Source organism: Notechis scutatus, chromosome 1 (assembly GCF_049901735.1).
Source record: "Notechis scutatus isolate UNSWTSFEM ecotype Mainland chromosome 1, rNotScu1.2, whole genome shotgun sequence".
NCBI lineage: Eukaryota > Metazoa > Chordata > Lepidosauria > Squamata > Elapidae > Notechis > Notechis scutatus.
In genome coordinates this window covers 220,692,320-220,711,061 of record NC_142009.1, presented here as the reverse complement: position 1 = coordinate 220,711,061, position 18,742 = coordinate 220,692,320, and the positions used below count along the sequence as shown (strand labels likewise).

The 18,742-nt window shown below is 40.5% G+C and overlaps 1 protein-coding gene across 2 annotated transcripts in view; it reads right to left on the bottom strand.

Annotated features, from left to right (window-relative positions):
- Window positions 1-18,742, bottom strand: part of CNTNAP5 (contactin associated protein family member 5) — a 432,771-nt gene that overhangs the window by 204,133 nt on the left and 209,896 nt on the right. For both annotated transcript variants that reach the window (XM_087950302.1, XM_087950301.1), the window contains exon 7: window positions 14,491-14,634. In XM_087950302.1, coding sequence (XP_087806428.1) covers window positions 14,491-14,634 — 144 coding nt within the window. The remainder of the gene's footprint in view (window positions 1-14,490; window positions 14,635-18,742) is intronic.

Sequence of the window (18,742 nt, the reverse complement as noted above, 5' to 3'; positions counted from 1 at the left end):
TGGGCTCTTGGTTGTTGGTTGGCTGAGTTTCTTGACGGTGGCTGCAGTGTTTCCTGCTTAAGCAGACCGGGCGGCAAGTTTCTGTTCTGTTCAAGCTGGTGGCTGGTTCTAGGGGGAGGGGGGGGGGGGGCTCTCGGTCGGCTTTTTCATTGTGCTAATCGTCGTTGTGGGTTCACACATGTATGAACAAAATAGATTTCTGCATTTCTTGACTACTTTGCTGATGCTACAAATTCTGGAGGAACAATTTATATGAAAGCCATTAAGGTTTGAAAATACAGGCAGTGAACTATAACTATCATTATAAATACATGCTCAAGCCACAGAAAACCTATTTAGGTAGGTGTAAGTGTAAAGGTATAGGCTTCCCCTTTCAGTTATGTCCAACTATAGGTGTGGTGCTCATCTCCATTTCTTAGCCAAGAAGAAGCTCCCATGTTCACATGGCCAACATCAGAGGTGGTATTCATTACGTTCTGACCAGTTCTGGAAAATTGGTAGAGGAAATTTTGAGTAGTTTGGAGAACTGGCAAATACCACCTCTGACTGGCCCCATCCCCACCTATTCTCTGCCTCCTGAGACCCAGCTGATTGGCTGGGTCTTCTTTTGTTGCCCTGCACTGGAGAACGGAGGTGGAAAGCAGGTTAGTGGGGTGTGGAAGGAATGGGATTTTGTAGAATCCTTCTCCTGCCATACCCACCAAGCCATACCAGTAGTAAAATGTTTTGAATCCCACCATTGGCCAACATGTCTGTATGCTGAGGCACACAGAATGTTACCTTCTCACCAAAGTGGTACCTATTTATCTATTTGCATTTGGATGCTTTCTAACTGCTAAGGAGGCAGGAACTGGAACACGTAACTGGAGCTCACCCCATCGCATGGTGCTCAGGTCTCGAACCTGGACTGTCAGCTTTCCAGCTAATAAGCTCAGCATCTTTATCTGCTGAGGCATCATACCCCACTTGTGATACAAGAATTAACACAATGTAATAATTAGGATAAGAACAATAATAGGGAGGTAGGACAGAGTTAGCAGAGATACTTCTGCTTTGATGTAGAGTTTGTCATTTTTCTAACTTAGTTCCTTCCTACTTTTGATGGGAAAACGTTGAAAACAAGAAAATAAATAATTTCTTCAAATAATTGTTGCATTATTTAACAAAACATACTAAGATTTTTTTTTAATTTCCTGAAAATGACAGGTTTTAATACATTTGTATTCCTGAAGTATATTCGAAAGATCTATATACTTTTTTTTTATGGGGAAAGAGTTATTTCTAGTAATTGAAGAAATATGGTGTATTTACTTGCTCACCCACCCACCCCACCCCACCCCCACCTCTAAATATCAGATAACAAAAGAAAAATGCTCAGTTGAGTGAAATTTCATCCCACTGAGAGACATGAAGGACCATACGCTTGGCTTAACAATTCTGGATTTTGTTTATCTGATTTTCCCAAGCTTTTAGGTCACTGGCCAACTTTGCAACAAAAGATGTCACAGCCTTTCTGCTTGCAGAAAATGAGCATTATCACTTAATTGCATGGCTCCAATGCTTGAGACATGAGTTCAGGGGACACTCTCAGCCCATCTGAAAATGATATTGATCATTCTGATACAAAACAAATGTGAAAATCAGAGAAAAGGGGTATAACTTGATATCTCCCTTTTTTGAATGCAGAAAAACAAAGACGGCCTGCATCTAATATTGCAAGCTCACCTTGGATAGAAACAAACAAGAAGGACAACCAAAAGTGGTGAATTTTCACAAATGTATACAGCATACCAAATCCAGAGTTTAATTTTTGAGGCTTATTTGGTCTTTCAAAAGGTTCAAAACTCCAATTCAAACCACTTATACCAGGGTTCTAATAGTTTTCTATAGTTGTTTCTGATTTCTTGCTTTGAAAGTCAAATATATTTTAGGCATCACAACATGTCTTGCTCCATCCATTTTAAGTAAAATAAATTCTCAACAAATAGCACAGGTATTCAATCAATCAAAAGAAAAATAATAATATTAGCTTAAATATGTGCAACCAGTCAGTAGTTACTGGTACTGGCACAACTACCTTTTCTGAAAGCACATGCCTGGTTTTAATGAGTTTCATCTTTTAAGTAAGAAAAAAAAAAACACCCCACTACTGCAACTTTATTCTCCTCATTTGGAACTATATTCTTGGAATAGCCATGGCTACACTGTTTGGTTTTCAGGAATAATTCAACTTACAACTCAGTACATTGTCTATATTTTTGTGAAAGTCTGTGGAAAGCAGAGGGGAGGGTGTGTGTGTAGATGTTCAGTGGGGGTGAGAAGAAGCATCCTAGACCAGAAGCGGGAGGTGCAAAAAAGAAACATTTCAAATAAACTCCACATTAATTGGATTATTGTAAGCCTGCCTAATAATTTTATGGTTTTCAAAATTATATTTTTATTCCAAGTAGCATTAAAGTTGTCCTTCTGAAAAATATGTGGTATTTCTTCACGAGTTTGCCAGCTATGCAGGGCTTGATAATTTACTAAGGAGCAATGCCTTATAGATAATACGAACGAAAGTAATTATGTACTCTATTTGGAGAAGACACTTTTATGAAAATAGTCTAAATGATCTGTCATTTACACTATTTCGCAGCAATTCAATCCATCTGTAGAATACTTTAAATGAGTTCCCCCCTTTTCAGGTATAGCGGAGCACAACTTCTATTAGACCAACTATTATAGCCAAGTGTATGGAAATTATGGTCCAAAACAATTGGAATGCTTCATATTGGAAAGGCTGATTTAGCTTGTATGGGCCAAGAACTAAATCAATATTGTATCTCAGCTAAAGTTATTTAAGTTGATGACAACCCCCTCTCAACTGAATATCGGCTAATTTGAAAATGTACATCAAGTGTTACAATGTTTGGTTGAGTGAGAAGTTGAACATGAATAATATTTTGATTGCAGTGAAGCAGTGAGAGGTTTAAACATTGCATTCAGATAGGTTTCATGGAATAAACAACTGACTGGAATCATATTTCTGACTAAGTCACAATGTTTTATTATCCACAATGATTTATAACCCATAGTAACTGCAAAACAAGCTAAGACACAAACATTTCATGACTTAGCATGGTATCCAAACCCTGGCAGTATAATATGATATGATGAGGAAAAATCAATGGGTCTTTACATGAAAAAGAAATGTTTTGTACTGCTAAATATATGGAAGGATTCAAAATTAAATAATAAAATAGTTTGTATGCTGATCCTATTCTTTTCTTTCCTGACATCCACAGAGATCTAAAGGAGAATTATACTAATGTTTTAGTTTTAATTTAATAGCTGTCTTCACAGTCTTAGACATCCCTGTATGACCTACACCTCAACTTCAAGCAAATACAAATAAAACTCTCATTCTACAAAGGTATAGGTAATATGAGTAAATGGGTAAATAACTGTTTTTAAAAAAGGAACGCAGAAAATGATAACCCATGTTTCCTCATCAAATTGTCATAAGGTATTCAGTGAGGGCCACAATATTCTACATTGTTCTCTATCCTTCCAAGAAGCAGGGCATGGAAGAATGGATTTAAATTGCAATAAGATCCATTCTGATTGAATGAAAGGAAACACCTCCTAAACATTAGAGCTATCTGTGAGTGGAAACCAATTAGCCAGAGAAGTGGTAGGTTCCCCGTCATTGATTGTATTTAAGCAAAAGCTTGACAGCTCTGTTTGGTGAGTTCTTTAATTTAGTTTCCTGTATAGGAAAGGGGATTAGAATTGATGGCCTTGGAAACCTATGATATATGCAGCCTTGTTCTATATCCAGTTTCAACTGCTAGAGCAGAGTTTATGACAAAAATAGATAATCTGTAAGGTATTAATAAGAAATTGAGAAAGGTGGAGGGAAATATTGACAAATATTCTATGCTTTTTCCAAGGTTCACCAGAGATAAAATAGTGTTACTGTATATACTATATAATAAGTGGGCCAGTATACACAACACCCTCAACTTAGTGGAGGATAAACAAATTATATAAACTCCCCACCCTCCACAAAGGACACAATTAACACTTAGATGCACAGTAACTACAATGAGACTTTGTTTTATTTGAGATTTAAATAATTTCCCTCATTTTATGATACATTTTTTACCAAGGAAAGTGACTGTCCTCACTTCCCTGACTAAGACAGCATCTTAGATGGGTTCCATCGTCATCTTCTTGGCCCCTTTTAAACTCACTTTGTAGGCAAAGATTGCTGAAAGGTGGGGGCTGAAAGGGGAAAACTATTAGTAAGAACCCCTCAGCAATCCCAGGCATGACATCTGTAGAGAGTAAAGAGGATGGCCTTGATAAGAGAGGGATGATTTTTACTAAGGCAACAAACAGATAAACATTGCAGAAGCCCAGATGAGTGTGGAGAGGTCCAAAAATATCTTAGATAGATACCTCAATGTGTGTGTGTAACATTAGGGAATTGGGGAAAGAAATGCTGCATAGGAAAGAATCAAACAGGTGATGGGGGGAGTCCCCAGTCCGCAAAAATCAGAGAAAGAAATTTTGGAAGAACCCACCCTAACGGATCAAGCAGTTAAAAGTGGTAATGGGAAGATTGCACAGTATTTTCGACTGTTAATGCAGCCTTACAATAAAATAGAATTAGTTCATCAAGTTTCCTCTATGGTTTATCTGAGAGGGCTGACACCCCTTAAATTCACCTAAAGAGAAAAGAAGGAGAAAAGGAAGCACCCTGAGACCTGTAAAATTATATTACTAAAGCCAATATTAATAAAAGTGGTTTCAGGTCTATGTGGACTCTATGTCTGTGTCTGGTTTACCTCCATAAGACTGACAATATCATGAATTGTTGTATTTATCCTTCTCCAAGAGCAGAGAAAGAGGACAGAAAATTGTCAGAGTTAAAGATTAAGTAGTTGGCACATAACACATTCAACTCTATTGTGTTTTCTTTGCTTATTATTTATTTAGCGTATGGCATACAACATCAGGGAAATCTACATGCTAAATACTATGCGGTTCTGACAGCCTAGATAACTAGTTTATTCCATTCAGTTCTTGTACGTCTCTATCCTTGGTGCATTGCAGGCGCAAAGTAGCTTTACACCAATTAGCTAGCAGTGCTTGGGTTGCTGGCTCTTTCAGGCTTTGCTACCACTTCATGTCACATCTGACCATGTCTAGGGCTGGCTTCTGCTCTCCATACAAATGAACAAAGCTAGATATTTTTTTCCCCAGTGAAGTGGTATCCATTTATCTATTTGCACTTGGAACTGCTCGGTGGACAGATGCTAGGGATCAAATCATGAGAGCTCACTCCATCTCATGGAGTTAGGCTAAAACCGCCAGAATGCAGACAGTTTCGGGCCAGCAGTTTCAGCATCATTAAACCTCTGTGCCACCACATCCCCCTTTTCTTTGCTGACAGCACAATAATTTCTCACACAACAAATGAAGTATTGTTTGGTTCTTTATGCATTTATACCTATCTAGCAGTGATGGGATTCATTTTTTTTTACTACGGGTTCTGTGGGCGTGGCAGGGGAAGGATACTGTAAAATCTCCAGTCAGAGGTGGTATTTGCTGGTTTTCTGAACTACTCAAAATTTCCGCTACCGGTTCTCCAGAACTGGTCAGAACCTGCTAAATACTACCTCTGCTATCTAGCTAATGATTTTTTAAAAAAATCAAAGAGATATAATGTGATATTGAAATAATGGTCTAGTGGTTAAGGCACAAGGTTAGAAAATAGAAGAAAACTAAGAAAATATGTGGATAAAAGCTTTGGAAGGTCATGTCTTTTGTGGCCCTCTTAGATGAAAGAACACACAGCACACATATAGGTTCAATCCTAATCATATATTTGTTTGGTTTATTTCAATCATAGACCAGCATAAAACAAATATCATTCCAAATAATAAGTAACCAAATATGGTATTAATAAAATAAGTAACCAAATGTGGTATTAATAAAATAACGTAAAAAAAATATTTTACAGTTTTACAGTTTCTTTGCTATGAATAGTTAAGCTAAAAATCTATAAATAAATAAAAAACACTAAGCACTATAAGTCATTATAACAATTTTTAAAATAATCCTGACTTGGGACCTTAATTCTTATTTGCCCTACTAGAATTTGATTGGGACTATTGCTGATAAAATCAACTGATCAACTGATCTTTAGACATGAGATAATGGCAATATGAAGCATAATGAATTTTGAGTGATATGTTTACTTAGGGAGCGAAAAAAAACACTTATGAGATATATTAGGTTATAGTAAGCTAGATAGGGCTCTGCACAGTGGTGGGATTCAAATTTTTTTACTACCGGTTCTGTGGGTGTGGTTTGGTGGGCGTGGCAGAGGAAGGATACTGTAAAATCTCCAGTCAGAGGTGGTATTTGCCAGTTCTCCAAACTACTCAACATTTCTGCTACCGGTTCTCCAGAACTGGTCAGAACCTACTGAATACCACCTCTGGCTCTGCAACACATTACTTGGAGAAGTTGTTTGCATTCAGTCATGTTCCGAACTAAACAAACGTGTTAGCTAAAATTCTAATAGTTTTCCTTCCACTTGTAAACCTGCACTTCTGATTGGCCTGCTGAAAGCGGATCATGATTGGTCGTCTCTGGCTGATCTGATTGGCTGACAGTGGGTCGCCGCTGATTGGACGCTTCCAGCGTGGCAAACTCAAACCATTGGGTGTTGTGACAGCAGCCAGCTCTATAAAAGGAGCTGCTGCTGCCCAAGTAATTGCGCTCTGTTCTGAAGTCACTAATAAAGAGTTGGAGTCACTATTCGATGCCTCGTCTCCGTTCCTTGCGCCACGCTCCAGATCTAACACTGGCGACGAGGATGGGATGTGGAGCGATAGAGCTGACTGAACATTCACCGAGCGCTACAGAGCACGTGGCTGAGAGCGCACCAAAAGCGGCAGAATGACCAGCAGCGCCATACCACCCGCTCCATTTGATCCAGCTAACGAAGACTGGGACTCGTATATGGACAGGTTTCAGATGTTCCTGGAGACCAACAATCTGAAGGATGCTACGCCTGGCAAAAGCGAGCTGTATTCCTGACCCATTGCGGGCCCGCCATTTTTAAGATGGCAAGGCACTTGCAAAACCAACCGAAGTCAAGACAATGGACTGGGACAACCTCGCCCCAATCCTCCGGGCCCATTATGCCCCAGCAGTGCCAACACTCATCAGGAGACACGAGTTTTACCAGAGGGACCAACAGGAAGCGAAAGTGTTGGAGACTTCATCGCGGACCTCAGAAACCTGGGGGACTCTGTGGCTTCGCAAATCTCGAAGAAGCCATGAGAGATCGAGATCGTCCTGGGTCTAAAGACCCCGCACCCAGAGCAAGATTATGGCGAAAGGAGACATCGGCCTCGCAGATGTCATCGCCGATGCTACTGCAGCAGAAGCAACCAGGAAGTCAGCAGCTCGAATGCGCCGGCGAGCGCACCGCACCGCCAACTCGCCAGTGACACTACACCCTTTTCCGAGAAGCACACAACGACCAACCACCATGAAGACCTTGAATGCTCATCAGAAAGTGAGGAAGAGGAGGTCAACAGACTCAGGTCAGAACGTGATCAGCGAGACCAGCGAAACCACAAACCTTCGTATCAATGTGCTGGATGCAGGGGAAATCATCTGCGATCAGACTGCAAATTCCTAGACGCCCTCTGCCATTCCTGTGGAAAGAGGGGCCACATTGCAAAGACCTGCAGAAGCAAGCGAGGTCCAGCCCAAACCGAAGAGAAAATAATTTCCGGCAGACATCAGGCACCCCACCAGTGAATCGGGACCGCCCAAGCAACCCATGGCACCACTACTACAGAAACCGAGCACCAGCCACTTCTACTAGACGAGAAGAGGTGCACCAAACCATCACCATCAGCCACGCTTCATCCCTTGATGCAAGGAAAATCCGAGTGAAGGTCACCATTGAAAAGCGACCATGCGTTATGGAAGTCGACTCCGGGTCGTCCCTATCAATGGTCTCCTGGAAAACCCTCAGACAGCTGATCCCTGACATCCGTCGCCAGGACCTCAGCGCTCAGAAAATTATATTAAAAGACTACCAAGGAAACAGAATTCCAGTTGCCGGTTCCAGCTACGTCCAAGTCTCCTTCAAAGACCACACCGCAACCCTACCTCTCACGGTCGTCGATAGAGATCGGCCCAGCTTGTTAGGCTTGCAGTGGTTCGCACCACTAGGAATTGAACTAGCGGGCATCAATCAGACCGAAAGCGATGACTGGGAAGCTGCCCTCATCCAGGAATTCCAGGACGTGTTTACCGAGAAGCTAGGCAAGTACAATTGATCCCCCATATCGTTTAATCTCAGCCCGATATTGCGCCCATTCGCCTTAAGCCTCGTCAGTGCCCTTTGCACTCAAACCAAAGATTGATGAACAATTGGACAAATTAATAGCCCAGGGCGTGTTGGAACCGATTGACCACGCCCGATGGGAGACCCCAATTGTAACCCCCATAAAACCTGATGGATCTTTGAGAATTTGTGGGGATTACCGGGCCACCCTAAATCACACGCTTCAGCAGAGCGCTTACCCTGTGCCCGTGGTCCAACACCTTCTTCACTCCCTTGGGGCGGAAAAATATTCGCAAAATTGGACCTAGCCCAGGCGTACCAGCAGTTGCCCGTAGACGCAGAGACTGCAGAAGCCCAAACTATAGTCACGCACAGAGGTGCATTCAAGTGTAATAGACTCCAGTTCGGAGTGGCGTAGCACCTGGCATCTTCCAAAGTCTGATGGAAAGATTGCTACAAGGCATAAAAGGGTCGTACCCTACTTTGATGATGTATTGATAGCCACCCCCACTAGAAGTCTACTAGAAAAGCGACTAAGAATGGTCCTCCAAAAATTTAAAGAGGCTGGCCTGAAGGTCAAGAAGGACAAGTGTCAACTATGTGCTGAGAGGGTTGAATTCCTTGGGTACCTTCTTGACAAACAGGGAATTCACCCTACTGAGAAAAAATTGGCTGCGATAAAAACGCCCCGAGACCTAGAAACAAAACAGATCTCCAAGCCTTCCTGGGACTCATTAACTTTTATAACATCTTCCTACCCCAGAAGGCGACTGTTGCTGAACCCTGCATAGGCTCCTCGACAAGAAGGCTTCTTGGGTCTGGGGACATCGAGAAGAGCGAGCCTTTCAGCAAGTAAAAGACCTTCTAACATCAGATGCTGTATTGATACAATATAACGAAACTTTGCCTTTAACTGTCACCTGTGACGCCTCACCATTTGGGGTAGGAGCCATCCTGAGCCACGTCCTGCCAAACGGTACTGAGGCACCTATTGCATTTTTTTCAAGAACTTTATCTAAAACTGAGAGAAACTATAGCCAACTTGATAAGGAGGCTCTCGCTATTGTGTCTGCGATCAAACGATTCCATGAGTATGTATATGGAAGATCCTTTTCTATAATCACCCATCACAAACCATTACTTGGCATCTTAGCGGGGGATAAACCAACTCCCCACATCTTATCGCCAAGAATGACACGCTGGTCAGAGTTTCTAGCCGCATACGATTACCAACTGCTACACCGCCGGGAAAGCCATTCCCCATGCTGGCGCTTTGAGCCGTTCTCCACTACCAGAAGTCCTAGGCGACCCAGCTCCAACCCTAGTTACACTACAAATCGAGACACTTCCTTCACCACCGTTGACCGCACAAGACATCGCCTCTGAAACAAGAAAGGACCCTTGTTTAGCACGAGTCCTCAGCTGGGTGGAAAGAGGTTGGCCTGACAACGAACCCAACGACACCTTTAAGCCCTTCAAACACAGGCAGACTGAACTTTTCTCCCAAAAGGGATGTGTTTTGTGGGGAGACAGAGTTATCATCCGGAAGACTACAGCATAAGGTCCTAAAACTATTGCATGATGGACACCCGGGCATTGTGCGAATGAAGGCACTGGCAAGGAGCTACGCTTGGTGGCCAGGTATAGATAAGCAAATAGAAACCTGGGTGGCCACCTGCAACAAGTGCCAGGAAACACGCTCAGCTCCACCAAAAGCACCACCAACTGAATGGGAAGCCCCCCGGGGTCCCTGGTCCCGTATCCACATCGATTTTGCAGGACCCACCAAGGGGCATACATTTCTCATAACAGTGGATGCCTATTCCAACTGGCTAGAGGTCCACAAAATGAAGAGCACCACCACAGAGGCAGTCATTGAAAAACTAAACAGACTATTCGCTACACACGGCTTTCCAGATGTCTTGGTTTCAGACAATGGCCCCCAATTCACTGCTTTGGCATTTGAACAGTACCTAGCAGACCGGGGAATACGCCATGCTTTAACATTGCCGGCTCACCCTACGGCCAATGGCAGGGCTGAACAAATGGTCCAATTCATAAAGAAAACCTTACACAAGATGGAGCAAGGGAACATCCACGACAAGGTGACCAGGATGCTTCTCCTCCAACATATTACTCCAAACAGCACTACAAACAAAACCCCAGCCGAACTCCTGATGGGCAGGAAACTTCGCTCACATCTTGACCGCCTACACCCTACCTACACGCCAGAAAAGCCCTGGGTTCCAGCAGCAAGTATCGCACGTTCAAGGTAGGCGACCCAGTTTTTGCAAAAAACTTTTCCGGTGACCCATTGTGGGTCCCGCTACCATAACTCAACTTACGGGCCCCGCTCCTACTGTTTACAAACTGCTGATGGGAAACTGTGGAAGCGCCACATCGACCAACTACGCTCCAGGCTGGCACCTACCCCCTTCACAAGCCCTGAACTTCAAACCTGGGGGGAAGGGAAATCGAGGGCCGGAAAAGAGCTAGTATCCAACCCAGTACTCGAAACCCAGCAATCAGCACAACCAACCCTAGGATATTCACCTTCTGAAGAAGAGCTGGGGCAGATGGTCGTCTCTCCACGAAGCAGCACTGCGGCATCGGCAAACCCAGAGAATCCGGATGACAGCCTTGGCGGAAGTGGAGATGACAACCCGAGCCACCCACTGGAGAGGTCAGATCATCATTGCCGCTGAGCTCAGCGAACAGCCCACGGAACCAGAGTCCGGGCAAAGACTGGTAGAAACACGCAGATCAGGTAGACAGGTGAAATGACCTGCCTACCTGCGAGAATACATCACCCCACCCCTGAGACGGAACCTGGGGGTGTTCCAAACTAAACAAACGTGTTAGCTAAAATTCTAATAGTTTTCCTTCCACGACAGGCTTGTAAACCTGCACTTCTGATTGGCCTGCTGAAAGCGGATCGTGATTGGTTGTCTCTGGCTGATCTGATTGGCTGATAGCGGGTCGCCGCTGATTGGGCGCTTCCAGCGCGGCAAACTCAAACCATTGGGTGTTGTGACAGCAGCCAGCTCTATAAAGGAGCTGCTGCTGCCCAATAATTGCGCTCTGTTCTGAAGTCACTAATAAAGAGTTGGAGTCACTATTTGATGCCTCGTCTCCATTCCTTGCGCCCACGCTCCAGATCTAACAAGTCACAAAACTGGTGAGCTACAATGTCAAAAAATCCCTGCCTTGGAGAAGGGGTAAGGGGGAAAAGGAGAAGGGAAGGGAAGGGAAACTTTCAAAGTTTCAAAACAATTAACTTGAAGTTCAACCAATGTATAGAATAACCAGACCAGTATTTTCTAAGATCGTATAGCTCCTCATTCAGAGGTCCTATCTTGAAGGAACTTAAAATCAGATACAACCTTCTACCTTCCTAATTTCAAAAAGGCCTGAAAGGATCCAGTCTTGGGAGATGCTTAAATGTCTACATAACTAGTTTTCTACTTGCAGCTAAAGGCAAGATCATGTATAAAAATGGGAAAATGGACAGGCAAAAGCCACCTTCGAGCTCTGGAGCTTATTACAAATGAACATTGTAAATCATTATAATTTTCCACTGAACAAACTAAATTGTTCTGCTAATGCAAAAATGGAATTTAGAGTGGCAGAATTCCCTTTGACTAGTGCCCCATGACTAGCCATTTAGTTTCAGACCATCATTTCTTGATTTATACAATTTGCAATTGAATAAATTGTTTATATATTTATTGGGATCGTTGGACCTGGAGCCTTATGAGAACATGTAAAAATAGTGCTGTGTAAGTATCAGAAATTTCAGACTTTGACCTAGGATGTTATTTTTCAAAGTTCACATGCTTTTTTTGCCCTGACCAACAATATGATATAGAGAACATTAGAAAAAATGGGGAATCTTTTGGACAATGGTATTGTCTTGCCTTCAGGGTATACAAAATGAAAAATTGGAAGCAAATTAAACAGGTTAGGAGCAATAGCTTAACACCGCGCATCCAGTACAATGATGGACATTTCATTTATTCTTCTTTACCAAAATGTTTATTGCAAGAACAAAGAGAAAGAAAGAAACGAAAGCTTTACTTCACCTGAAATGAATATAGAAATGATAGTAAATAACCTTCTATTCCAGGTGGTTAAAAATGCTTCTATGTGTACAGTGCAGACTTTTGCTTCCATAAAAATCATAGGGTGGGGTCATTATGCTTTCAACACCATGATAGGTGTTTTTGCATTGAATGCACTGAAGTTTAACTTTACGTTATTGTCATTGCACCTCATACAATGAAATTAAATGCCATCTTCAGTGTACATTATACATAAATAAAATAAAAACACACATCCTTCACATTCTATACAATTGAATTGAAATCCCCTGATATTGCATTAATAAGGCTGAGGATAAGAAGCACTGAAGGCTGAGGATAAGAAGCAAAGCACTATTTATGATGGTCAGAATACTCTTGCACTTCCTACATATGTGTTTTTCGTTTTGCATGTGTTTCACCTCCTCAGAAAATAATTCAGTACAGTTTTGGCTTTGTGTCTCATTGGATGTTCTTCTTTAGTTTTGAGGGATGCATTTTTGAGACATCGACAAACCAGAAGCATGTAAGCATGTATTTGTAATCATGACAGTATAACTAGATATTACTGCAGGAAATGGATTTTGTATTTGCTGCTAAAATGGTAGAAATGTTTTTCTAGTGTATGCAAAACAAGGATGGAGAAGAAGGATAAGCAATAACCAAAATAATCAGCAAGGAGAAAAGGAGACTGAAAGGAGACATGATAGTGATGTTCAGGTACATAAAGGGAAGCTACAGGAAAGTTGACCAAGAACATTTTTCATGCCCACAGAAACTAGGACCAGAAATAATGGATCTTGCTTATAGCTATCTACATTTCATTTAAATATAAGGAAAAAAAGTCTTGATGGTAAAACACCAGTAACAGTGGAACAGTTTCAATGAAAGAGAAATCTGTAGTAAGGTTGTAAGGTACTGTGGAGTTCTTGGTGCTGTTTGAACTTGGTTGTTTGCTTGCAGACATTTTATTGCCCAACTAGGTAATGACATTAGTGTGAGTAAGTGAGGGTTTAGGACAGTGCCTGTTAGCTGCCTGTTTATATATATATTAACTTGTCCTGCCAATTTTGGTCAGTATATGATTTCTTCCTTGATCAGTGTAATGCTTTCTGCCTGATTGTTTCTCTGGTATTGTTCCCTGTTTATCTGAATGTGAGCTGCTAGAGGGAATTATTCTATGGTTGTTTTTTTTTGTTTCCTTTCTAGTTTTTTTGTTGCCTCTTTTGAATGATGTATAAATGTGATTTACTGTATCTCTATATGTCTATTAATGACTGATCTGTCTGAATGCCCAGCTTTCAGGAATTCCCTATTATTTTGTTTTGGCTTGATTTAAGTGTCAATAGTTTTCCAGGAGAAATTGTGGTTGAATCTGTCTATGTGTTGTGATATTAAGGAATTTTCATTATGTTTTTTTGACTGTTGTTTGGTGTTAATGAATGCCCTCTGCTAGTCTTCTGCCCTTTTGACCTACATAGTGGCTGCTATAGCCCTGTAATTATAAGTTGTAGATGGCCTACTGGATCTTTTTGGTTTGTTGCAGAACTTGAGCATTTCAGATGTGTACTTGATGACACATGGAACAGGACTTTGATTGCATAATCACAATCACCATCTTGATTTTTCACCATTCCTTCTGCAGATTCCCCCAATTCCATAGGATGTGAGCCTGGGCTAGCAAACAAAAACTGAATACACATGTTCAAAACATACTTCAGAGTCTCACTTTTTTATGCTTAATGCACTGCCGGTAATGACAATAATTCTCATATTTATTTTCTTCAGCTGCCAGCTCTTTTAAACTTCTTTCAAAAGGCATACTTAAACCCAGATTGCTAAAATTTTCAAATGCATTCTTGTGTTCTTTTTTAACTCACTGTTTGGCCTGTGCTGGGCTATAAGAAAACCTTTTTGGAAGAAACAGAAATTTTCTTACCTAAGAAACTTTTGCTTCACAAGGTGAGCAAATCTGTCAACAAGAACAACTTCAAGAAAATAAAAATCTAACCCCTTCCCCCCAAAAAAGGTGCTTTAAGTTCTTACCACTGTGTGGATCTGTGGTTTCCGTCTTTTGGCTAAGTCAATGATATTGACTCCGTTGTAATATAGGTTCTCAATACATCCATGGAAATTTTTCTTCAGGAAAGTTCCTGGTTTTCCTGGGACTGGGATTCCTCCAAAACTGAGCTTTGAGACAAGAACAAATTCAAATTTTAATGTTCCAATAGCTGTATGTTTTTGACCAAATATCATTTTTAGGTGTTAATGAAAGAAATTCCGAGCAGGAAGACAATCCATAAAGATCAAATTAATAATTATATTTTACTCTCTCTACTTTTCTTTTGCCATAGGTTATCCATTGAGTTGACTAAGGTAGTTCCAGGGTCAAAAGCTGAAATCATCTGAAATCGACATTCATTCCAATTTCATATGGAAAAGAAGCATGAAAACTTTCTTCCAAATAGCACTGCAGTACAATAATAGATTTTTTTTTTGTTTAGCAATATAATTTTAGGTTCCAAATTACTGGCAAGGTGAATTAGATTTAAAGATCCATTCTGATTCTGGAACTCATTATTACTTGCTACCTTTGCTCTTTTTTATTATGTCCTCCAGTCTGGACTTTCAGGAAATAAAATTAAAAGTGTATAGTCAATATAAATGATGCTGCTGCATTATTGGAGAAAAAAAAACACTTCCTTTGGGGATCAATTATACTTTTAATTACCTAACTAATCCTTTTATTTTCTGTAGCTGCACCTTTAATCCCTTAAAAATACTAAGATAAACTTTCAATAGACAACAGTATTAGTGAGGTACAGTACAAGCCATTTAAATCTCAGGGCAAAAGTAGGTAAGCATTAAACATAGATTGAACAAACATAATTGTGGGGTTTCCGTATTTTATATTATGTTCTATAATTAAATTGTTACAATTGATAAGTGTTGTTTTATTATAGTCTTTCTTAATCTAGCCTTCTAAAGAAATGATCATAAGACATATTTAACTGGGTCATGGGGATGGGCCAGGCAACGTGTTACACAGGTTCAAAAACCTTGCTAATTAACCAAGGTAATTAACCTCAATAGGACAATAGTTTTAGCCTTTGGCAGGCCTGTATTATTCAGCAAATACCCTGGTCTACTAACTCATTCCATGTTGCTTGGTGTCCTTCCTAGCGAGTTAATTGTCCCTTCTTCCACCACAATCAAGATGGTTATCTGAAGAAGCCTCTGAAAGCCCTCCATCTCTGGCTGCTTCCATTTTCAACTTCTATAACCACAGAAGAGTGGAAAGGGGACAAGTAAGTTGCTCCACTAAAACACCAGGAAATAGAATATTGCCACTTTCTCATCCTTCTTTACAGCACTTGGGAAGCCTAGAAAACAAAAACTAATGCATAACTGATCAAGTCATCTGGAATTGTGCACTGCCAGCACATGGAGACAGGCCAATTGCCTGGCGGTGAGGACTGCTGGTTCAGCGGTGAGGTGTCATATTCTATCATACCCCAGCCAACATATTATTGTAATTGTTGGGGAAGTTACTAGTTATAGTCCAGTACAACCAGTACAGCTGCATGAGAATATTAGTTCTATGTAATATCAGCGAGGTGGGGAATCAATCAACCTGTTTCTACTCTGTACCACTTCATTATTTATTTAAAACATTTATATGGCTGACCAGCTGACTCCAGGCTGCTTACAGAAGTAAAACCACAAATACAAAATCTAACAAACCCTTACCCATCAACCCATCCAGTGACAAAATTCAGACACATCTGTTCCATATCACCCGGGGTCCCCAAGTCTACTGGCAAAACCATGTCTTCAGGTCCTTTTGAAAGAGCATTAAGGTGGGATCCAACTTATCTCTGCAGCGATGCTGGTCCACAAGGAGGGAACTACCACAGAGAAAGCCTTTCTTTTTGGTCTCATTAGATGGACCTCCTTAATAGAAAGGACCCCTAAAATACTTTGCCTCTCCGGTCTGGAGATCAGGTAGATACAATTGGGAAAACACAGTCCTTCAAATAACCTAGCCCCAAGACATGTATGTTCATCCATACATGAATGCTCACCCTCTTCCGGCCTATGCTTTGATTATTCAATCCACATTTATGCATCAGCTATTCAGTCTTGACTCTATGTTTGCTTACTTTACCCATTTTCACTGCATTCAGTTTGACATGCCCAACCTCATTTCCATGTAACTAAGTGAACAGAAACATACTTTAATATTCAGTCATTTTCACTTCTTCTGATATTCATTTCTTCTAAAAGATCACACAGTACCCACTATCTTTCTCCCAGTCTTTACATAACTTAAAAAATTGTTCAACTACCTTGTCATCTTTAGTAAATATTTTTTACACAGATAAACCAACAAACCATTCATGGTAGGGTTCCCCCCCCCCTTTATGTACAGTTTGCACAGTTTACTTCATTTCCCCATCAAATACAACTACCATAGTCTTTACTGTATTTATATTCAGATCAACACTCCTTGTTATATCATACAGTCTATCTAACATTCATGGCAAATCTTATAACTTTATACACCTTTGTCATATTTCACAATCAACTTCCATTTCCATATTCACAAAACAATCCATAATTCAAGCCTTTTCAATTTTATTATTTTGTCCAAATCATACAATAAACTTTCTTTCTCATATTAATACATTTCTGAGTGTTCTGCTGAAGAGAAAAACTGGTCCACACTCACCTGTCTGACATGAAATTTCATGCACCTGAATTTTGTTCATTGACACCTCTCCTAAACTTTCAATTAGAATTCTGCTAAACATCTGCCTAAAGTACACTCAACAATCTAAAACTACCCCCTGCGGTTTTTGCATTCATTCATGCTATTTTTCCTTTGTATAACAGAACAATAATAGCATTCTTCTTATTGCTAGACAGAGATGCTGTTGTGAGGCATGAACAAGTAGATCCACCCACGTATATAGACTTTCAGACTAGCTTTATTGTTTTATGCCTATTCTACAGGAATCTCCTCAGACTGGCAACTTTCACCTGTGAAAGAAACTAGATAAGGCTCAAAAGTGTTTAGGTGAGTCAGACATTGTTCTATTGTGTTTACATAATGAGTCCAGACTAGTTCCCTGCTTGAGCCCTCCTTCCAATGGGAACAAATGTTCTCCAACATCTGATTTGAAACACATATTAAATAAGTCACATAGCCATTCCACAAGCAAACTGCATCCATATTTGAACATTTCTGAAGCAGAAATGTTCATCTTCCCCTGAAGCCTCCCAATTTTTCAGCATTCTCATAACATTTATGCCATCATTTTTTTCTTGCAGACTAACATTTGTAGCATTCATTTTAGTTCCATTCTCTGACATATTGCTATTATCTTCATTAAAAAATATCTAAGATACTCCTTCCAAGTCTCTCTCAACTTAGTTTCATTCCAAATCACTTTGGGACTAGATCATAACATTAATGTCCTAACACAAATCCATTATATGACTGATAGCTCATTCAATTTAATACATTTTCAGTAATTCAGCAAACATAACCAAGTATTCTTCTCTTCTCCCATTGATTGCACATGCTACTCTGAAAATTTAAAGGTATGAGAGAAAGGCTGTAGAAATCCCTTAAGGGATGCTTCATTCTGATGAAGAATCACCTTCATTCAACACATTTATTTTGCTCTGAAGGGTATTGCTCTGCTTTGTACCTCCACTTAGCCCCCCACCTTGAATTCACCTTGCAAGAGAAAACTTTGAGATGCACTGTTGGCCAAAGTGTTTCTAGTTAGATTTTATGGAGATTGTGGGGCTACTTGCAGTATGTGCCAAAGTCAGAGTCTAAAGCCCTTTCAGAGCACATCAAAATTCTTCCATGCTTCAACACATATTGCTCCAATACCACCAGGCTTGACTATTGCAACATATACTGAAGTTGCACAGCCTTGAAGTCATCAACAGCCAGTGTTTGATGTCCCCAAACAGTTCAAGGCAAAGCAACTTTGTTTTGTGGAGGCAAATTACATTTACCTCTTTGCTTCAGTGAAGAGAAACCTATTATTTCTATGGTATAAATATCTTCCTTCAAACTAATTAAAATACCCATGTGAGACTTCTTAAGCATTAATAGACAAGGACAGCCTTTTAAAGCCTAAGAATAAGATCCAATGCACATTTAAATTGGGATCTAAGTTCCAGGACATTCAATTAGGTGTACATGGAGTGTCAGTGCCAGATAAATTTTTCATCTCATTTTTAAATACTTGAATATTTTTTTCCTACAGCCCACACA